Raw genomic sequence first — 20,570 nt, forward strand, 5'->3', positions numbered from 1 at the left:
GCTTGGTCCGCCGCATGAGTGGCTTCAAGTAATCAGCGCGAGCGCGGCCTTCAATTGGAAGGCCCTGTAATTAGTACAGTCCTACCCCGCGGGGTAGGAAGGTCCAGCTGGCCCGGTCGACGGTCCTACGGGGTCCCCGCGGGGGGGCCCGCGTAGGGACCGCCGGGCAGCCCTAAGTTAAAGACCGCGATAGACCTGCCCGAAGGTTTACGAGGGCAGGCTTCAATAAACGTTCTAGCCAAGAAGCTACTCGAGACAGTTTCCTACCTAATTTACTAGCGATACTGTCGCAACCGCCTTCTCCCTCGAAACCCGTGCCAATTAGCCACCTCGTATAAGTCAGTCAGACTAATCACCCCCGTGCCTCCGTCCCGCTGCCAACCCAGGTCCTGCGACCCGTTACAGCTACCTTGTATAAGTCAGTCAGACTAATCACCTCTATGCCTTTGTCTCGCTGCTAACCCAAGTCCTGCAACCTATTATAGTAAATAGACAGTAAAAGCAAAGCCTAAAGTAGCTTTGGTAGCTTATAACCTAGCTTATGCGCTAGCATAGGTTAGTCAAAGCCTACACGCCCTTTGCATAAAAACTACCAAAAAATCATAACCACTTTACTTTATACAATATCACAAGATTGCTATTAAAGTAGCCCTTTGCTAACGCGCTAATTACTACTAATTCAAATAATTAAATCTTATAAACCTAGTCTAATCAGCCAATCTAAGGTATCAAGTTATTTAATCTAGTAAAGCAAAAGGACTAAATTTTACTATATAGTTAGTTAGATTAGCCAGCTGACTTTGGCAATAATTATCATTATTAGTTACACAATACAACTAGTCTTTTACACCTTACTTGCCTACCTTACTTCCTGCCTTTCTACTGCTTATAGCAATACTTTTACTAGTTGAATACTTAGCTTCCACAACCTACCTCTTTAGTCACAACCTAACCTTTTGACGTCTTTTAATTAAATTGTTAGCCTAAGACGCGTTAGAATAACTTATTAATTTAGGTAGGTTTTTATTTGTAATCGCGGGCACGCTGTTGCACCCTCCAGGTTTGGCGCCCCCAATCGGGTAAGGCGCCCTCGCCGCTGTTGACTCCGCCACCCCTGCCAGCCAGTCGGCCGCTCAGCATTGGTATAAAGAGGACGACCTCCGTCCTCCGCCATCACCTTGTACTTTCGACTTTCCACCACTTCCTCTTCCATCTTCTCTCTCTCCCAGCTCCGTTTCAGCTCCCTCGAGCGTCGTCGCCCTTCCCTGTTTCCGCCCCATACCTTTGTCCACTTCGGCCTGCGCTGGCCCTGCATTGTACGAACTCATTTCCGGCGTACATCACAGCGCGTCTCGGTGACCCTCACGTCTCGTTACCTCCGCGCCGTACTCTATGTGCGTTGCCCCTTCTTTCGTGTCGCCAGATGCGTTCTCGTCTCTCTCGCTCAGTTACTGACGGGCTCAGGAACCCTCTTGGATCGCGGGCACGGATTCCATAACCCACCGCCCGAGTTGCTCGCCCGCTGCCTCCCTCATGAGAGAACAGTTTGACCACCGTCAGCATGCAGGCTCAAAGCAACGTGATGGTGGCCGGGCCATTGGAGGAAAATACCGCACACACTGCGCCACTGCGCCGCTCCTCCGTCTCAGTCTCCTGCCCAACACGACAACGATCGGTGGCCACATGACGCATGGATGAGCCAACCTCCGGCCGTCTTGATGACACACTGTCACGACCCGCGGACGGGAACTTTTGATACGGAGATTCACGGCTCGGGGCTGTCTCGGCCTGACTCTTTCCTCGAGCTTGCGTCGTCAGCTGAGAGATGATCGCCGCCCGCCTCAGGTGTTGGTAGTTCATAGTGGGCTAGGTGGGCCGAGCGAGCGCTCAACTTCGCCTCATCGCCGATGGCGAGGCGGACTTGTATCAGGGAACCATCCCTGAGAATGCCCACGGGTGGATTCTGGACCTCCTTCACCCATGAATGAGAACGAACTCAGCGAGATGATTGGGGGAGGTTGACGCCATGCTACGAAAGCGCAGCCCGAACCTGCGACGAGCTAGCAGGGCGTCGGAGGCGCCGGGGCATGGCGTTGGTAGCGAACTGGCTTGTTCTGCGGCCATGTGATTCGGACAGGAAGCATCCGCGGATCACGTTGCGTTTGAGTGCTTCGAGTGCGCCTCGGCAGTTGCATGCTCGGCAGCGAGCAGAATGAGCAGAGCGACCGAGGCAGATTCCCAAGATGGCCCTGTCGCGCATATGGAGGGAGGAGGCCCAGGAGCGGGCTAGTGCCTGGAGAAGGAGAGGGTCCTCTACCTCTGAATCTCAGGTACTTAAGACGCTCGCTGCCCGCCACTTCTTGGGCCTAAACTCATCAACAAATTCCTCAGATCTCCCGCAAGCATTTGCACCTTCATTTTTGGAGACCTGACCAGGACATCTCTATCATCATGGCAACGCCTGTCTCTCTTGATACTCAGACTTTTTGGAGCCCTCCGCAGGAAGCGTACACGGAGAAGCCCTGCATCGTGAAGGCTTCGCGGCAGCCGTTACCGCAACAGCCGCAGCCAGTTGTTACGACAGCCTCGGTGTCGATTTCTTCTGATGAAGACTTCGACAACGATTCACTCCCGTCCATTGGGGTCCTTATGGCATCAGTTGCGGATGAGCAGCGAGCTTATGCAAGAAACGCAGGTCAGCAGAGCCAATCCAAGGTGGTCTCAAGCGAACAGAGGACTAACCAGTTTTGTAGACAACCTTACTCAGATGCCTATGGCAGCTCAGCGTACTGGATTTGCTTCTTCGCGAGGCTCATCTAGCAACCGTCAGCTTACCCAACGAACAAGATCGAGCAAACTTCCACCAATTTCATCTCATAACGGTCTTGCTACCGTGTTATTGACCGCCGCTCAGCCAGCGTCGCCTATGACTGCGTCACCTGACGAGAATGCACCAAGGCAGCATCGGCACACCAGTGATCCTTACGAACCTCACCGCATCTTAGCCATCGATGCGGTCCCTCAACGACAGGCTAGCCTCGAGGTAGCCCCTGGCGATCGGCGTGAGTCGATTCATGGCCCTGAAGCTGAGATACTCGATCAACGTGATGCTAGCTTAATCGACGACTGCGACCTGGGGGGTGTGGAAACTCACGAGACTTTCCATACGCAGGAAACTGCAGGGGGGCCCGGCGATCCGGTTGCTGGCCGAGGAAGCTCCCAGCCAGGCAGTGGACAGAGTTTTCAATCAGGAGGGGGCTTGACACGCGACGCAAACAGCGGTGTCCCTCCTACAGCTGATGCAACGCTGGCTAGGGATTCTCGCGGTGTGGATGATGGATCCCCCACGGACCAGGCCAGCACTACTAGTGCCCGGAGATGGAGGCGATTACAAAGCACTCGTACACTTTCGAAACCGCCCGCAATTCGTCCACTTGGAAAAGTGGCAAGCGTCGGATCGGAAGCGGGCAGCAGCGACGATGAAGGTGTTCCGGCTCGCAAGCGTCAAAAGACCACACGTTCTGCTCCCGCGAGACGTGACGCGAAGCCTAAGTCTAGGCCCGCGCGAGACCCTCGGCTCCGCGCCTCCAAACCGACATCGAAACAGAGCAGCAAACGGCCGGCCGTCTCCTCCAATCTTCAACCTAAGGATGCCGTCCTCGCAAGCTACGAGGAGTGGCCGCTCCCTGATGCAATGCTCAAGCGTGTCCGAGACAACGGCAAGGCAACTTTCCAAATTGAGTTCTCTTGGGAAACATTGTGCGTGGCCCATGCGGCCCAGGATACATCAACGACCAGCGCCCAGTTACTGCCGAGTAAAGTGCGAGGTCCGAAGACCAACACCGGGGGGCCAACATCTCTGGAGTTCACAAATGGCAGCATAGAGCAGTTGTGTCCTAACCAGGCTAGTGACGCCGGCATCTATACGGTGAAACGAATGTTTGCTCGATGGATGAAAGGCTTCTACTTTCTCCAATGGTCCGATGACACCACCGGGTGGGAGCCAAAGAAGAACATTCTCGATAAGAGAATGCTCCGCGAGTTTGAGGCAACATACAAGGGGTTTGATGAAGGGGTTGCTGTGCTGAATTCACGGACTCGGGCTGGCAAACGTAAATGTCTTTTGCATTGGCATGACCGCCCGTCGTCTGAGGATTCGTGGGTGGCCGAGAGGCTGATGAGCCCGGATGGCATCGTCAAATTCAGGGCACGTGGGTTGGAGTAGCCCTCCTATCTAGCGTGCTGATGACTTAGACAACCTCTCTAGCTGCGTTTACTTCCTGCCAATCTTAACAACCCCGTTGCCTCTCATCTCTAGTCTCATTCAGCCTCGTGCTAGAAGTAGACCCTGCTGCAAAGGTGTTGCTTCACAATCTTGTGCGCGCCTCTAATGTACGGCGCGGCAACGGTTGTCAGATGCCCACTGCCTTTCGAGCTGAAGCGGAGAACATAGTCGGATCATGCAGGATTGCTCGGCATATGCGGGAACTAGGAATTTTTGGTAAACCTGCTGGTTTACGGCAGTCGCTGCGAGCCGCGGAAAGACGTCAAAACCACAGTCGAACCCCATTGTGCACGGAGACTAAGTGCTAACGACCGGGGCCTATAGTGGGACGCTGGTGATGTGATCATACGCGGGAAGAGGGGTCTACCGAGGGTTATCCGCGAGGCCCCATTTCCTCCAGCGCCCGCAAGATGCAGAACATGGGGTAAGACGTATCAGCCATGACCCTATCACATCACGGCGGCATGCTTTACAGACAGACGACTCCACCATGACCAACGCCACGGGTACGGATACCCTGCTCCCCAAGTAGCCCCCAGATTTATAAATAGAAACTAAAAATAGAGGCTCCTGTGTCATGAACAGCACCTAGCAAAATCTTTGGTGTGCGCACACGCAGGTCAACACAGTTAGTTAGCTGCCACATTGGTGTTGGCTCTTTGATGAAGGTACAAAAGGCCGGCTCAAGTGTGCTTAGCTGATGTCAACGTCATCGTCTTCTTTCCCTCGCTGTCTTTCCTTATGACAGAAATGTTACATTGCTCCCAATACAGCCTGGCCTCGCCTATCAACCCACACTGTCGGAGTCCCAGAGCAGTCGGAGTCCCAGGGCAGTTGGTGTCACAGGGCAGGAGGTGTCCCAGGGCAGGAGGAGCCCCAGGGCAGGAGGAGTCCCAGGGGTCAGCCAGAGAATCATAGCCTGGGTTGCGTCGTTTCTCAGTGACCCAAGCTTCAGGAGTACACAGCACCCTCGGCGCCCATTCAAACAGGCATCCCGCAAGGATCGCCGGTGTCGCCAATTCTCTACCTCTTTTATAACGCCGATCTGATCGAGGCTTGCAAGACAGAGGAGACGGAGGCGGTTGGTTACATTGACGATGTATCGATCCTAGCAATATGCCCGACCACACAACGCAACTGTAAAACACTGAAAGGCATCCACCGAAAGGCTGAAGAATGGGCAAGGAAGCATGGCTCCCAGTTTGCGCCAGCCAAGTACGAACTCGAGCATTTCACAAGAGACCCTAAGGCGAACAGCACGCACGCACTATGTCTGCCCCACGCCACGATTAAGGGCGGTTCCGTAGTATCCACCTGTCGCGTCAATATCCAAATTCTTCTTGAGACTGGCACTGTAGTCTCCTCCAGAGCTCGGAGCTGAGGCAAGAAGGCCACCGACAGTCGAATCAAGGCCGAGAAGGGAAGCATGGTTAAAGATGGAGACTTAAACGATGGGGTGTTGGTAAGTGGGGGTCAGGAAACACGAGGTCGGTCAAGTCCTGTGCTAGGCTCCTGCATGGAAGATGCAAAGGAACAATCAGCAAACAGAGGATGAGGTTACATGGCAAATGCTGTCAGCCAGGGGTACGGTTCGAGCACGCCCAATATACATCTATTGCGGTCTAATACACATGACCTTTTTGGCTAACCTCCAGGCCGGGTCGCGACACATTGAAGCTAATCCTGCTCACCCTAGTGTCTTGTTCAGCCAGGCAAACTGGTACCTGTTCCACTCCTGCCCAGCTCCAACTTGGACGTGATATCCAGCTGTTCCATTGAAGAACTTGTAAGTTGCCTTATCGCCGAGTGCGTCCTTGACAACCTCCGGCTGGCCAGCGAAGAACCCCTCGAACTCGGAATCGACGACAAGGACGGGTACGTTGATCTTCTCAACAACGTCCTTGAGAGTGTACTGCTTGAGCGATTCGAGCCATAGGTACGGGGAATGCTGTTTGAAGCACCACAGTCCGTGTCCTAGACCCCAGCGCACGACTGTAGGCACCTGTGGGCTATCCAAGAGCGGCAAGGCAGCCTCGTCAAATTCCTCTTGCTTGCCCGCAGCGAGAAGTTCCTTCAGGTCCGGGGTCAGCTGACTGGCGTATCCCTCGTAGACATCCCACACGCCGCCATTGAGAATAAGAGCCTTGATCCGAGGCTCAAACGCAGCGGCACGAGCGGCTAGATACCCACCCATTGAAATGCCAACAAGGACCAGCCGGTCTTCATCGACGAAGCAGCCTTTGCGATTCATCAACTCGTCGATCACTGGCGTGAGAACCTTCTCCCAATCAGGGATGAAACCAATGTCATCATTGCGGCGAACCGTGGGCTGCCCTGGCCCTTCGTAGGTCATGACATTCCAGCCACGGGCCAAGGCTGGTACGACGAACGAGTGGTAGGAATCTTCCTGGCCGGCATCGTATCCGTTGCCGATAACCAAGGTCGGCCGTTTGACCCCGTCGGCTGCGGCTGTGTACCAGATTGCTTCAATGGTGAAGTTGTCGGTTGGGATCTGGATACGTTCGCCAGGAACGGGCAGTGCAGCAAGCGCCTTGTCGAACGCAGCGCGTTGCTCGAGCCAGAAGCTATTGATACGAGGGTCCGTCCAGTTCGCATGGTTGTAGAAGTCGGCCTGACGGTAGTAGCTCGATGCGGCGAACCAGGCTTCCCGGACGTTGAATGGATCGTACGCATTGTCCGCATCCTCGGCTTGCTTCTTGGTGTATTCGGCCAACGCGTGGAAGGTCTCAAGCCAGCTGGTGAAGTTCCCGGCCTTGATGTCTTTCGCTGCGGCCAAGGCGTCGTTGACGTCGCCAGCCCCGAATATGGTGTTTCCGAGGGTGAAGAGCAGCTCGAAATGGAAGCTTTCATCCTTGCTCAAGAGGATGATGGGATCCTCCGGCTCCTTTGGCGAAGATGATGGCCCAGAGTCGCGGGAGAGAATGGAGCTTGAGGCTACCGTTGCCCCCAGCAGAACAGCGCTGAACAGGGAAGTTGACTTCATTTTGAAAGGCACTCAGAAGTAAGTGTATAGTAGAGAAGATCGGGCAGAGTTGCTGATGACGGTATTGATCACGTTACAATGTTCTCGGCGATGCACTGCCTTTTATCTTCATTTGCTTGTTCTCGCAATCTGTTCCAGCGAGAGCAACCACAACCAACCTACACCTACACTATGCACCAGCCGTGCATCGAGCCTGTTTGCGATTGGTGTTTTCCTGGTTGCGCACTCCCAGGAACCATGGGGCTATCGTGCATAATACCGCGACGACTAGGACGGATAAGGCAACTTCTTTGCGATTGGTCGCCTTGTAATGCTCTGCCCCTCTCTAGTTCCAGCCACCCCACGGCTTTCGCAACTCCCATCGCAAACACTGCCATAGTAGCATAGCCCCAGCCCATAAGACCTAAGTCTTACTAGCAACGCAAGTCCGGCAGATGAGAAGGCCTGGACCATCAATTCATCACTGAATTCCGCAATGAGTCGCTATTATACGTCATCACCTGTCCGAAGGCTACCAAACGTGACTAGATCTACGTCACGCGTAGCTATTGTGGTCATAGAGTGATGTAAATCTGCCTTATTGTGTACAAGGGGAAATGCGTGCGTGCGCGTTCCTAATAAACCGCGCTCAGTCCCTGTCAGGGGCTGCTCAGTAACTCCATTGAAGCAACTGTCCAATGCTCCACTTTTCCTCAACTCAACAATCTATGATTCGTTCGCAACGCTATCTAATTTCCGCACGACGGTATCTATAACTCAGTCCCTGGATGCGGCGAATCGCAAACAGAACCGGCCGCGTGGCAACTCTCAACCAGAAGCGACATCGGTCCTCGTGATCATTGCGCAGCAGACATGGTCAACCATGGCCCCTCAAGGGGCTGCTCGACATGTCGCAAACGACGCGTCAAATGCGACGAGGACAGGCCAAGCTGTCGTGAATGCCTCCGGCTGCGACGGGTGTGTGGAGGTTACGAATCAGAGAAAAAGACAGGCGGGATTCGGTTCAAGGACCAGGGCACTGGTGCAAGGCTCCTTTCGCCGACATCACGGTCCAGGAGCCCTCGCATGTCGACAACGCCAAAATGGACAAGGCAGGCTGTCATACCAGCAACGATTACCCCCAGCGACGAATCATCCGCTGTCTGCTTCTTCCTCACCTCGATCGCGAGCTTAGGACGAAGCTTTCCCTCGACCCAGGGCTTCCTGGAGCCTCTTTTCCCTGTCGTAGCCAAGGAGCATCCGGATTCTGTCCTCTCGACCGTCCTGACCGCCGTGTCAACGAAGCTCTGGATTTTGTGGAAAACCCCAACAAACAGCTATCGAACGCCTCATCCTCCGTTTACCAGGGCGTTGAGTCGCCTGCAAGCAGCTCTCAATGATCCCCTCGAGCGGTCAAAGGACAGTACCGTCCTCGGCGCTATCTTGATGCATTTCTACGAGAGCCTCGCTGCTCGATCGACGCACCAGCGTACCATGCGCGCCCACCAGGACGGGGCTCGTGCATTGCTCGAACATGGCGCCGGGAGCGTCCCGGACTCGGATTGCCGCGCATACTTGAGGAGCTACCTGCGGCACTGTGATGTATCGACATATATGGAAGTGCAACCGGACGACACCTCGGGCCTGGATGTTTGGTTCGATGCGGGGTGGGACGATTCTATGCCAGCTAACCCGAGTGCAGTCTTGGACCTGATCGGGCTCTCGATTGCCGATTTGCAAAAGAGACTATCCACCTTCATGTGTGGGCTGGCCAAGAATAACCTGGATGGTCTGGCCCTCGCGACTTGGTGGCAGGACGCTTCGTCCGTTGACGCACAACTCTTGGATTGGGTTCAGTTGGTGCCGGCCTCATGGCAGCCTTATGCAAAACCCGAAGAAGACACCTTTGCTTACTTCGGGTTCTGCGATATATACCCGACCGTCCAGATTGCCACGATCTGGAATGTATGGCGCGTTTGCCGGCTCATGGTCCTGCGGATGGAGCTCTGTCTGCTTGCGAAAGCGCCCCCCGAGGCGCTGCAGCAAACCATCTCGATTGCTACCAAGGAATACAGTTTCCCAGATCCCAATCGCGGCAGGGAGTTGGTGGACTCCATCTGCCGGTCCATGCCGTTTTACCTGGGCAACCGCCAAAATCACGGAGGCATGCACGACTTGGCGGACCCAGCGATCAGAATCCCCAACTACCACGACCAAGACTTGGACGAAGCCGTGCGTACGCAGTATCTCCGAGGGGATCAGGCGATGAGTCTCCTCGATTACAAGCGACATATACTGGTTCAAGGCCCTTCGCACGCACTGCTTCACTTGAATAGCCTGATCAAAGTGCTGTCAAAGGAGGGCGGAGAGCTCATCTGTCGTGGGCTGCGTGGGGACCAAGTCGTCTGGATACGGGAACAGTTTCTCAGGGTCTGCGAACTTACTAACCCGGTTAGTCGGTTTAACTGGTAGTGAATTATATGCATACCTGGCAATGAGTCAAAGCAAACTGCGATATGCATCTACCCGCGATATGCCTGACCACGCCGTACTCAAATTAGGTAACAACGCCTTGTCGCCGCCGATGATCGCGCCCCTCCACTCCACCGCCACTACCACCACCACACACTCTCCTTGGACCCTAATCCACGTTTGAACACGATGGCTTCGAACCACAACGTTACAGCCCCGGCTTTCCATCCCCGTCTCCATCGCCATCGCCATCTCCATCTCGCCCCCTCCATCTCGCCCCCTCATTCAACAGACACTCCTCCACCACTGATTCAGTTGCTGTTGCGCCGCCTCCAGCGCCGCCACTCCCGCTGCTACAGTACTGCCGATGCTACTTCTGCCCGCTGCCACTCACAAACGTCCCGCCGCGCATTGAAAGCCGCTATCCGGCACATTCGTACCTACAACCCCTACCACGGCCCTGCACTTTGACCCATCACGCGCTGAGAAGCTCCTCCAGGGAAACGCCAGCCGAACGCCAGCCTGCTCGACTCGGCATGTTCTCGTCGTCTGCGGGAGGCTCCCTCTCCGGGCCATCCCCTCCATCGAAGCTGATGGGGTCCGTTGAGACGGCTTCTGCCTCCTTCGTTGACGGCATGTCTCGGTCATCTTGCGTGCTGTGCGACGTTGAATCGACCGACCCCCTCCCCCTGCCTACTCCTTTTGGGGGCCGGGCTAGTCCTCCTCCTCGCTGGGGACCCCCTTCCCACGCTCCGGCAACGTTGGAACTTGGCGCCGCCGCTTCTTTAAACTAGGCGAGCCCCCAGTGGGGCCGTATGTATAAAGATTACTTGATAAGTTTAAACTTCAAACCCATATATTAAGGTAACCACAATAGTGATGACTAAGCAATTTGCTGATTAAGCATTATAAGTATAAGCCTACAAAGTAGCCAAGTCATGTGATAGCTCCTTACCTTATAATTCGCATTTGAAGTCAAAAGGACTTTCCTGTCAAAGATAACCCTAACCCCAAGTCCAGGGTAGCCTGGCAAGTACAGGGTAGGTGTAGAAAATCAAACCACCTAAAACCTTTAAACCCTGCCAAACCACTTGATACGTATCACCACCTTATAAGTGTGTGATCTACGTATTACTACTAATTCAAACAATCGGATCCTACGGACCCGGTCTGATCAGCGGATCCAAGGTATCAAGTTGTTTGATCTAGTAGATCAAGCAAAGCAAGAAGACTGAATTTTACTATATAGTTAGTTAGATTAGCCAGCTAACTTTGATGTAATATCTTCATCATCAACCACACAATACAACTAGTCTTCTGCACCTTACTTGCCTACCTTACTTTCTGCCTTTCTACTGCTTACAGTAGTACTTTCACTAGTTGAATACTTTGCTTTCACAACCTACCTCTTTGGTTACAACCTAACCTTTTGAGGTTACAACCTAACCTTTTGAAATACTTTGCTTCCACAACCTACCTCTTTGGTCACAACCTAACCTTTTGAGAAACTGTCTCGAGTAGCTTCTTGGCCAGAACGTATATTGAAGCCTGCCTTTGTAAACCTTCGGGCAGGTTTATCGCGGTCTTTAACTCAGGGCTGCCCGGGGGTCCCTACGCGGGCCCCCCGCGAGGACCCCGTAGGACCGGCCGGCCGGGCTAGCTAGACCTTCCTACCCCGCGGGGCAGGACTATACTAATTACAAGGCCTTCCAATTGAAGGCCGCGCTCGCGCTGATCACTCGAAGCCACTTTATGTGGCGGACCAAGCCACCTCGGCCACCAGGCTTACCTAGGCCCCGCGCGTGGGGGCTGGGGCAATATTGACCTAGGCCTTTGAGGCGTAACATTAAGTGGTTTGGCAAGGTTTGAAGGTTTTAAGTAGTTTGATTTTCTGCACCTACCTTGTATTTGCAAGGCTACCCTAAACTTGCAAGGCTACCCTATACTTGCAGGGCTACCCTGTCCTTAGGGTTAGAGTTGTTTTTGACAGGAAAGTCCTTTGGTTTTCAAATGCCAATGATAAGGTAAGGATTTATCTTGTGACTTAGCTACTTTATAGCCTTACAAATAACCCACTTATAATGCATAATCAGTAAACTGCTTTATCATCACTATTGTAGTTTCCTTAATATATGGGTTTGAAGTTAGACTTATTAAGTAATCTTTATAAATTGTGAGAACTAGCGCGCGAATCGACTAAGTCACAATGAACCAAAAAATTTAGCAGTTTCGGCACCATGTGCGGAAACCTTTGCGCTCTGCGCCTTATATTGTAAGATCCCGCTGTTTGCTCCAACCTACACAACTCCTCCGAGATTCTTACACTGGATTTTGAATGCTCTTGTAGCAGCATCAATCGTCAAACTGTCCTTAACAGCTTGATCAAGCTTACTTCACTTGAACGGCACCACTCTAGATACTGCGTTGCCTATCTCCGTCTAGTCCATATATGGGGACGCCTGCTTAACAGCGAGTGGCAAATCGGCTTGGAAGTTAACCAACGTTGTCGTACTCTCCGAGTCGCTAGTCTGATCCAGAGCTAGGCTTCTCTGCAACAGCTCCACAGCTTCAGGCCTGCTCATATTGATCGCACGGAGAAGGTTGGATCGTGGGATATCAAGTTTTTTTTGAACAGCCTTATGGTTCCGTGTTGCGAATTGGATGGATTCCTAATGGTGCAATAACTGATAAGAACTATGTGGATGTCTGTCCCTCGAAAGCTTCCCTTTCCCAGTTTGTCACTGAGTGACTCGGTGGGCCACGGTGTGGCTTGATGTCATGGCTAGACCAGGATTCAGGGGAAGGAATCTTCATATTATGCTTTAACTGGCGCTACTTCATACCGCGTCACAGCCTAATCTGATACTAATTTGATAGCACCGGTGCCTTGCCAATCCAATCAGACCTGTCATTCATCTCCTTTAAAATCCACGCGGCCAAACTCTTTCTAGACAAGAACATCCCGTCCTTACCAGACCCTGTGAATGTGGCAGTCACCGGGGCCACAGGACTATTTCCAAGGAAAGGAACCCGGAAGAGGGTCCAGTTCAATGGTGTGACATCTTGAGATGTCACAAAGCTGCCGAGTCCCTGGAACTCGTCAAAGGCAGACCCACCGATGATTTTGATAAGAACGATCGACGCCTTCCACTTTAAAGCACCTTTATCTTGAGGCGCAGTAAAAGAACATGTGCCGAGCACCATGACCCTCTTGAACTTATTAGCGACCAGAAGTGGGAATATCGACTTCATCGCATCGGTGACGGGCTATGCAGTTTGTTATTTATTTATTCCAACTTGAGTAGGATATAGTCAAATTGGCCTGGTATAACGTACAGTTCCTTTTGAGTTTGCAACAGGTCCTGCAAATGAGACGAAAACTGTGGCGCCAGACGTGATAGCCTGCTGCAGGCCAGATTTATCTTCAAGGATGCCTTGAATGACGGTGACCTTTGCATTGCCACTGATGTCGGTAGGTAGCTTGGTAGGGTTCCGTACGTAAAGTGTCAATTGGTGTCCCTCCTCAAGGGCCGCGGAACAGAATTCCAAGCCCGCCGGGCCTAAAAAGGCATTAGCGATGCGAAAGCAATAAGAGGCACGGTGCTTACCAGTGGCTCCAATAACCAAGATGTGCGCTGCCACCATGATCAAAGTAATTCTATAATCGCTTGTATATTGGATTGCGAGAGGAAGGATCGTAGCCAAGACATCGACGAGGCTGCAAACTTTAATAAAGGAATTGAATTGCGTCAGACGGCTGGAAGCCGCCCTACGTGCTGTGGTGAAAGATAGAATTACTCAGCATTACTTCAGTCCACTAAGAACTTCCAATTACACATTCCCATTACCGCGGCTACAATTTGTATCCGCCTTCGCGCTCTGCTTTGCAACCACGCTCTCCCACAGCGGAATCAATTTGTTTCCAGCACTAATTAGACATCTGGTGCTTTGCTTAGTGATCATTCAGACGTTGTGCCACGACGGATTCAATTGCTTCCGGTACTTCAGTCCCGTTGGATGCATGAAAGTATAAGAATAGCAATGCGGAACGAGGTTACGATGGCAGTCGGACAGTTTACCATACATACTTCCTGTGTGCGCCACAGTATATAAGTCATTTCCCCCGAGTTACAACACTTGTTCACCATGCCGGTCGTTGCAGTAGCCGGAGGTACTGGCAAGCTTGGCCGTGCTATAGTTGACGCCCTGGTTTCTGCGGGTCAGCACGACGTTCTAGTTCTGGCCCGTGGTGAGGTCGATGAAGCAAAGCAAAAAGAAATCGGAGCCCGCCTGGTCTTCGCCGACTATAGCAGCACCGATGCGCTGGCCAGCCTCCTAGAGACGAATGGTATTGATACGGTCATATCCACGATAAGCTCAGCTGCCGACATTGCGTCCGAACTGAACCTCATCAAGGCCGCCGATAAATCGGCAGTTACCAAGCGTTACATACCCAGCATCTGGGGCATCAAGTACACTCCAGAGTAAGTTAATCTATTTGTCCCACGACGTTTAATAAAGCGGATTCTGGACTGACGAAGTGCCCCTTGTAGAATTGCTTCGTACTTTCCTATCGCCCAAGCCAAGTTGGACATTCTTGAAGCCGTGGAATCTACCTCCCTCGAGTATACCGCGGTTTTGATTGGGTACTTCCTTGACTTCTTTGTCCTCCCCCGCGTCAAGTCGTACCTCGATCCTCTACCCATTGTCCTCGACGTGGCCAACAACGCTGCAGCAATTCCGGGATCTGGTAGCGTGCCAGTCGTATTCACACATACTTTCGACGTTGCGCGCTTCACCGTGGCCCTCCTGACCCTGCCAAAATGGGAGAAAGAATCGTACGTCATCGGCGACAGGGTGACGTGGAACGAGTTCTTGAATCTTGTGGAGGAGGCCAAGGGCGTCAAGTTCACCGTTGCAAATGATCCCATCGAGAAGTTGAAGGCTGGCCAGATTACGGAGCTGCCATCCCACAAACAGATGTATCCATTCTTTCCGAAGGCGATGTTGCAAGGCATGTTCGCGAGTTTCGGCCGCATGTTCGAGGAGGGTGTATTCGACCTGAGGCCTTCTCATGCACTGAATGACGATTTCCCGGAAATCAAGCCACGGAAAGTCCGACAATTGGTTTTCGAGGCATGGAATCAGGAACCGTGATTTGGGCCACTTTTGTTACGGTATGGATCGACCCGGCCTTGCGGCCTCATTCCCGGAGTAACCCGGAGCTCAGGGTCCGGAGCTCAACCTCCGGACCCGCTTGATGGAAGTATCTATATGCACTTGCTTCCACCATTACTTAGATCGTTTTTACGCTTCAGTCAATATAACTTCAGTGGCATCACTTCTCGGTAGCAGGCATGACACGATGAGATGTTAGGCAAATGTCGATACCCGAATTAATCTGTATAGAATTATGGGAAACGCGTTGAATCCTCGCGCCGGCTTAGGCGAGGATGCTAGCAATCGCGGGCATCTTGTTCTGCATCCTCGACCTGCGGAATCTAGTATATCAGCTCACGTGACATAGCATGCGTCCGTTGCTGACACTGGCGAAGTGGGGCGCTTCGGATTCGCTTCGGATTCAGTTCGCAACAGAGCAGGAGGCGGATACAAATTATAGCCGCGCCCATCGGAAACTCTACAGAGAGACCAGCCACCCAAGCTGACACCTCGACACCCACACAGCAGGGCACGTGCGAGTTAGGTGCTTCTAGCTTTCTGATGCGACTTACATTAGCCAGACGAGCAAAGTCGTATTCTAGGCGTTTAGATCTACATTAGTAATTTCGACATGGATCGCGAATTGGCGACGAGCGGCTCGCGAACTGTGTCGACATCTGGGAATGCGAAGAGAACTGTCAATGTAAGCCATCATGTCCTGTCTGTCGCACCATTGAGAGCACGAGAGGTTCTGATCGTGCGTAACCAGGCCTGTCTCCGATGCCAGAGGCGAAGAATTCGGTGCGATGGGGAAGTGCCAAGTTGTGCGTCCTGCCTGAAACAGGAGACGCCCTGTCACTACACACAACGAAAAAGACGAGGACCAGGGAAGAGGTATGTAGTACCGGCTCTTCAGGCGAACCAGTCTAAGTTTTTTTTTGTGCAGCAAACAATATGTCCGGATGCTAGAGGAACGGTTAAACAAACTGGCATCATCATTGCAACGATCGCCTCTCCCGCAGTCTCACAATGAAGCTAGAGATAAGGAATCCTTCGCAAATTCTTCAGGTTAGTTCGTATTATTATGCTAGCGATGCCGCCTAGTGCTGATCTGGGGAACGGCATGCGCAGACCGGGCCATGGCGATCGGAGAACATCAGAATACCCCACGAGGCAACATAGAGGGCGTAGGGACGCCACCCGTCACTGTGGAAGTAAACTTCCATAGAGAGCGCTCGGAAAGCTCCGAGGGAAGCCTGACATCTAGGCTACCCCCTGCTTTATTCTCCAGGTTACCGGGCCAAACCACGGTAAAAAACATTGGAGCCCAACAGGACCGGGGCTGCCTGGCAAGATCGATATTCGCTCCGCTTCCTCCCGAGACGTACTTGATACCGTTTATGACCGTTGCTATGGAGGAAATTAACAAGCTCTATCCGCTTTTTACCACTGAGTCCTGCTTGACACTGCTCCGTCAGCAGCACATCGCTGGACCGGACGACTGTCACGATAGCCCATCACGTTGGGCTACCATAAATGCTCTTCTTGCCATGGCCATCCAATGGAAGGCCGCTAATAATGCCTTCGAGGAACTGTCGCCAATGTCTTGGACCCATTTCAAGAACGCATTTTCAGTCTTCCCAGAGCTCATTACCCGAGGGACCAATGTCGAGACATGCCAAGCACTGCTTGCCATGGCTATGTTCATGCACGGAACCGCGGATGCCCGGACCACCTCGCACCTAATCGCCGCCGCTGCTCAGTCATTACAGATCATTGGCTTAAGTCGGAGAGAACCGTATCTCACCATGAATCCTGTCGTTGTGGAGCAGCACAAACGAGTGTTCTGGATAACCCACATTCTCAGCAGCGATGCAATGATGAAGTACGGATTACCGTCGGTGTTCGGCGACCATGATGTCGACGTAGAACTCCCTGGCGAAGATCCGCCGGATAGTCTAGGCAGCTTCACCCTGCCCGGAGAGCAGAGACCTGTTAACCTTTTCAGGTGCATGGCGGAGCTCTCTGTTATCCAATTGAGGATTTATGGACGATTATACTCGAATATGGCATTGCGCCAAAATCCTACAGAGCTCTTGATCGCTGTTGCAGAGCTAGACCGCAAACTCGAAACCTGGAAGAGCAGCCTTCCCGAACTGATCCAACCAAGTTATAACGGCATGCCATTCAGCACAACGCTGGACGTACCGGTCGTTCAACTACATTTTTCCTATTACCACGCCGTAGGGAAGATACACATGGCCTTACTCGGTCTTGGAGACCATGGCGAGTCCGATTCTATCCAATCCAAGGACGTCCATATCGGTCGAGACCGCCCAGACATGCTACAGTCTTCGCTAACTCGCGCGGCTGCCGCCCGTGCCACATTGGTACTACTGCGAAACATGCTGCCACAGCCATTTGCTTATATATGGTAAGGCATCCCTCAACTTGTATGATTTCCGACTGCTAACAGAATAGGCGAATACTTTGCTACCCCGTTTGCGCAACCCTAACACTCATTGCAGCCGTGCTCGAAAACTCGTCCGACGAACTTCAAGCGCAGTTAGACGTCAGTTTAATCGGCGAGTTCATCGGTTTTCTGGAAAGACTCAAGTTGCAAGAAGGATGTGATGTGCAGAGAATTCTGGACGGATGCTCCAAGCTCCACAAGATCGCATCAAATGCCGTTGGCGCTCAACGAGATATATTGCAGTCACAAGATGCAGGAAGCCACGAAAGCAGTATTTGTGACATGTGGGACCAGCGTGAAGTGAGTACACATTTCCCGATTGCTGATGAACGGGAATGTTGCGCTGACGCCCCTCAACAGCGTGTCCGCCTGGAGCTGTCTCGCTTCGTTGATCATATGCAACTCGCTCAGGGTCTGATGAGCAATATGCCCACTCTGTGTGCCAAGTCGGCGAACGTATTCGAAATTCTTCAGATGGAGTCGATCTCAAAGGACGACTATGGCCCATTTGTTTCAGAGGCCCTAAAGCCCCAGACGTATAATTTTGTATTCGGGCCTAGGCATTGACTGAGATAGAGGATTGACCTTGGCCCTCTGGTACCATGGTCACATATCTCGACGGTATGATCGTGTTGGCGTGGTACGTGCTTTTTCATGAAGCTTCAATCCATACGGGACATTATGAAGATGACGCATGCCTAACGCAATCCTTTGTTCAGAGCGATGAGTTGATCCCCGTGCCTATCACGCAAGTCGCTCTCCGATTCATCCAAATAAAAGGTGCCACCTCGGGCACACCGGACGAAATGGCACCTTGTATCGAATTCTCACACAAGCACGGTGTCAAGCCCGATATCAAGGCCTTCAAGTTGAACCAGTTTGATGAAATGGTGGAGATGATGCACAAGGGAGAGGTTCCAGGACGTTCAGCTGTCAAATTCTAACAGTCGAGATCGAAAGATAACATAGAGATCAAAACGTTTCCCCACGCCAAGGCATGTCTGGGGATAGCTAGAAAGACGGTTTGGCCGACTGGTCATGCATTTAAAACTTGTGTGATTCGCTACCGACTGTTACGTTGCCCAATAATTCGTGGTACAACTGTACAACCTGCATGTCGACCACTCAACAAGGGACTGATGCATCCTCCCTGCCACACTTAACAACGAGGGCCTCGCGCGGTCTAAGACAACTTCAAGTATTGTATCTTACCTTGGGAAAGAACTACTTATTAGAGGCGGAGAATATATGACTTACGTGGCATAAGTTTCTTGATTCCATTATCTCTAGTCGCGAGACACGCGAAAGTCCATGTTTCAAGCTGCTACATGCTCGGCCAGGAATTTTACAGCTGTCCGATAGCCACGTTCGTACTCTCGCAGGACTTCTGGATTTCCAAGATTGCCTCTTGCCGACATCCAGCCATGAATCTGCGTGCGGAAAGTCTCTATGTACTTGGGAACCTTGAGGTGTGCCGCGAAACTGGCGACCTCTTCTGCTGGCTCATCTTTGGACGCGAGGATGGCAAACGGTATCGTTACCCTGGCTGCGTCCTCGTTCTTGAGCATTCCTGGGTGACATGACACAGCCGCTTTAAAAAGGCTTCCTTCTCCGGCCAAGATGGCGGCCATGCGGCCGCCCCAGCAGAAGCCGACGATGGCCCAGGATTCGAAGGCGCCTTTCAATGATGTCTGGTCTGCCTGCTTGATAAAGTTGGGTACCAGAGTTGACTTCTTGACAGGGTCGGCCATTGTCTGAATGAAGTTGAAGAAGTTCGCCTTCTTCTCATCTGTGTCGGGAGGGTACCACGCCGTATCAGCTGGTTCTCCATTGAAGAAATCCGGCATAAAAACTCGATAGGTGAGCTCGGTGTCAAGGGAGGAAAGCAGGTCAGCGCCTTGGATGGTTTGATCTTTGAACCCGAAAATGTCGTGGATGACTAGGATAGCCTTCTTCGCAGATTCTGGTCCAGTAATATCTGCCCAGGACTAGTCAAAATTATATCATATGGACAAGAGGTAAGGCAGCATACAGGTTTTCATTCCGGCAATGTCAGCCATAGAACCTTGGCGTTTATACCCATTGCCAAGTGCTGGGGGGACACTGAGACTCCTTGATTAGCTATTGTCAGATGATGGGAACACGACCACTCACTTGCAGCATGCTTCACTGTAGCTAGTCATCGTCTTGTCAGGGCCGCGTATGTGCGGTTTGAAGGGTTGCAGCTGGAATAATGGGGTACGGAGCCGCAACCACTGTTTGCGATCTCAACAAGTCAAGTCAAAGAGCAAGTCCGCCGAAGATAATTTTGAAACACAGCATCAAAGGAGACACGCATGATGGTACAGAGTACAGGCAGTTCGCGGTCAAGTGCCGTGTACAACTTCCCCTCCATCCCCCAGATTCTCCCCCTGCCTAAGTCTAATTGGTCCTAGCGTTGCCCCAACCTCTCCACGCGCCAAAGCCAACCCTATCTATGCTCTCCTATATAGTGTCTGATTGGTTTGCGAGGTCCAAGCCTGGACTACAATCTGGCTAAGGGGTTGGCTTCTAGCCTTGTGACTCTCGGGTACAATTACGCAAGGAACCAGACAAGTCGCCATCTCCCACGACCTCCGGGACTCCCATGCTGCCAGTGGCTTCCTCGGCCCATATACACGCCGTCCGCCAAGGCAGAGCTCGGGCATAAGGAGGTCAACGTGTCGTTACAACCAGATGTCTGATGGCCCGAATATCCTTGTAAGGGATTCATTCGGAAGCAGTCGATATCACACGGTAGTAGTTGAGGGATCGTGTCTTGAGGTAGACCCGTCTTCCCCCTGAAGACCATGGGCGGAAGGGGCAGGTTCAGATCCGCGAATTCCACATCCAACTTTGCCCTGGGACAGTCAAGGAAGAGAGGTGCTGGGGGTGGTGGTGAGGGAGAGGGACTCGAAGAATATTTTGGTTGATGTTGTCGGCGCGGCTGCTCGTGGTTAGGTGAGCCAGGCGGCTCATGGTGAGACGGCGCATAGCCGGGTCCTCTCTGGGCTCGCTGCAACTTTGCTCGAGGTAGGAAGTGATAGGTCTCTTGGGGGTCAGCCCTTGGTCTTGCTGAAACGGCCCACCGTAAGTGAACTAGGTACTGAATAGCACATCTACTGAAACAGGGCAAAACAACAAAACAAACACAAGAAGGAGGATCAGGGCCAGCTAAT

General features: G+C 52.4%; 7 protein-coding genes across 7 annotated transcripts; 4 read left to right on the plus strand and 3 right to left on the minus strand.

Moving 5' to 3' along the window:
* The first annotated feature begins 2,356 nt into the window (after nt 1-2,356).
* QBC33DRAFT_188406 (uncharacterized protein) lies at nt 2,357-4,321 on the plus strand. The gene is made up of 2 exons (XM_060422497.1): nt 2,357-2,695; nt 2,754-4,321. Exons 1-2 carry the CDS (start codon nt 2,452-2,454, stop codon nt 4,223-4,225), a joined length of 1,716 nt encoding a protein of 571 aa, XP_060280756.1. The 5' UTR covers nt 2,357-2,451; the 3' UTR covers nt 4,226-4,321.
* Nucleotides 4,322-5,877: 1,556 nt separating this feature from the next.
* On the minus strand, nt 5,878-7,526 carry QBC33DRAFT_612939 (alpha/beta-hydrolase). The gene has a single exon (XM_060432514.1). It carries the CDS (start codon nt 7,287-7,289, stop codon nt 5,973-5,975), a length of 1,317 nt encoding a protein of 438 aa, XP_060280757.1. The 5' UTR covers nt 7,290-7,526; the 3' UTR covers nt 5,878-5,972.
* A 411-nt stretch (nt 7,527-7,937) lies between these two features.
* QBC33DRAFT_188415 (uncharacterized protein) lies at nt 7,938-9,835 on the plus strand. Its single transcript, XM_060422498.1, has one exon. The coding sequence runs from the start codon at nt 8,142-8,144 to the stop codon at nt 9,738-9,740; it is 1,599 nt and encodes a 532-aa protein (XP_060280758.1). The 5' UTR covers nt 7,938-8,141; the 3' UTR covers nt 9,741-9,835.
* Nucleotides 9,836-12,548: 2,713 nt separating this feature from the next.
* Nucleotides 12,549-13,477, minus strand: QBC33DRAFT_188418 (uncharacterized protein). The gene is made up of 3 exons (XM_060422499.1): nt 13,349-13,477; nt 13,077-13,300; nt 12,549-13,007 (listed from the first exon to the last, which is right to left on the minus strand). The coding sequence occupies exons 1-3, from the start codon at nt 13,383-13,385 to the stop codon at nt 12,606-12,608; spliced, it is 663 nt and encodes a 220-aa protein (XP_060280759.1). The 5' UTR covers nt 13,386-13,477; the 3' UTR covers nt 12,549-12,605.
* A 126-nt stretch (nt 13,478-13,603) lies between these two features.
* On the plus strand, nt 13,604-15,004 carry QBC33DRAFT_546391 (uncharacterized protein). The gene is made up of 2 exons (XM_060428655.1): nt 13,604-14,224; nt 14,294-15,004. The coding sequence occupies exons 1-2, from the start codon at nt 13,887-13,889 to the stop codon at nt 14,895-14,897; spliced, it is 942 nt and encodes a 313-aa protein (XP_060280760.1). The 5' UTR covers nt 13,604-13,886; the 3' UTR covers nt 14,898-15,004.
* A 361-nt stretch (nt 15,005-15,365) lies between these two features.
* Nucleotides 15,366-18,233, plus strand: QBC33DRAFT_188424 (fungal-specific transcription factor domain-containing protein). Its single transcript, XM_060422500.1, has 7 exons — nt 15,366-15,603; nt 15,670-15,794; nt 15,847-15,968; nt 16,032-17,334; nt 17,382-17,673; nt 17,734-18,013; nt 18,093-18,233. Exons 1-6 carry the CDS (start codon nt 15,532-15,534, stop codon nt 17,938-17,940), a joined length of 2,121 nt encoding a protein of 706 aa, XP_060280761.1. The 5' UTR covers nt 15,366-15,531; the 3' UTR covers nt 17,941-18,013; nt 18,093-18,233.
* A 456-nt stretch (nt 18,234-18,689) lies between these two features.
* Nucleotides 18,690-19,556, minus strand: QBC33DRAFT_594555 (Alpha/Beta hydrolase protein; the record flags this gene model as incomplete). Its single annotated transcript, XM_060431789.1, has 3 exons — nt 18,690-19,351; nt 19,406-19,485; nt 19,528-19,556. The coding sequence occupies 3 exons, from the start codon at nt 19,554-19,556 to the stop codon at nt 18,690-18,692; spliced, it is 771 nt and encodes a 256-aa protein (XP_060280762.1).
* Nucleotides 19,557-20,570: the final 1,014 nt, after the last annotated feature.

The sequence above is a fragment of the Phialemonium atrogriseum genome, assembly GCF_030411735.1.
Source record: "Phialemonium atrogriseum strain 8032-3 unplaced genomic scaffold QBC33scaffold_23, whole genome shotgun sequence".
NCBI lineage: Eukaryota > Fungi > Ascomycota > Sordariomycetes > Cephalothecales > Cephalothecaceae > Phialemonium > Phialemonium atrogriseum.

What these genes read in the sequence shown, in the direction of transcription:
- QBC33DRAFT_188406 (XM_060422497.1), top strand. Translation starts at nt 2,452, where the DNA reads ATGGCAACGCCTGTCTCTCTTGATACTCAGACTTTTTGGAGCCCTCCG. An exon ending in AGCTTATGCAAGAAACGCAG is followed by an intron (nt 2,696 to 2,753) that starts GTCAGCAGAGCC and finishes CCAGTTTTGTAG; the next exon opens with ACAACCTTACTCAGATGCCT.
- QBC33DRAFT_612939 (XM_060432514.1), bottom strand. Translation starts at nt 7,289, where the DNA reads ATGAAGTCAACTTCCCTGTTCAGCGCTGTTCTGCTGGGGGCAACGGTA.
- QBC33DRAFT_188415 (XM_060422498.1), top strand. Translation starts at nt 8,142, where the DNA reads ATGGTCAACCATGGCCCCTCAAGGGGCTGCTCGACATGTCGCAAACGA.
- QBC33DRAFT_188418 (XM_060422499.1), bottom strand. Translation starts at nt 13,385, where the DNA reads ATGGTGGCAGCGCACATCTTGGTTATTGGAGCCACTG. An exon ending in CTTGGTTATTGGAGCCACTG is followed by an intron (nt 13,301 to 13,348) that starts GTAAGCACCGTG and finishes ATGCCTTTTTAG; the next exon opens with GCCCGGCGGGCTTGGAATTC. An exon ending in TTGCAAACTCAAAAGGAACT is followed by an intron (nt 13,008 to 13,076) that starts GTACGTTATACC and finishes CAAACTGCATAG; the next exon opens with CCCGTCACCGATGCGATGAA.
- QBC33DRAFT_546391 (XM_060428655.1), top strand. Translation starts at nt 13,887, where the DNA reads ATGCCGGTCGTTGCAGTAGCCGGAGGTACTGGCAAGCTTGGCCGTGCT. An exon ending in GGCATCAAGTACACTCCAGA is followed by an intron (nt 14,225 to 14,293) that starts GTAAGTTAATCT and finishes TGCCCCTTGTAG; the next exon opens with AATTGCTTCGTACTTTCCTA.
- QBC33DRAFT_188424 (XM_060422500.1), top strand. Translation starts at nt 15,532, where the DNA reads ATGGATCGCGAATTGGCGACGAGCGGCTCGCGAACTGTGTCGACATCT. An exon ending in ATGCGAAGAGAACTGTCAAT is followed by an intron (nt 15,604 to 15,669) that starts GTAAGCCATCAT and finishes GTGCGTAACCAG; the next exon opens with GCCTGTCTCCGATGCCAGAG. An exon ending in CAGCCATTTGCTTATATATG is followed by an intron (nt 17,335 to 17,381) that starts GTAAGGCATCCC and finishes CTAACAGAATAG; the next exon opens with GCGAATACTTTGCTACCCCG.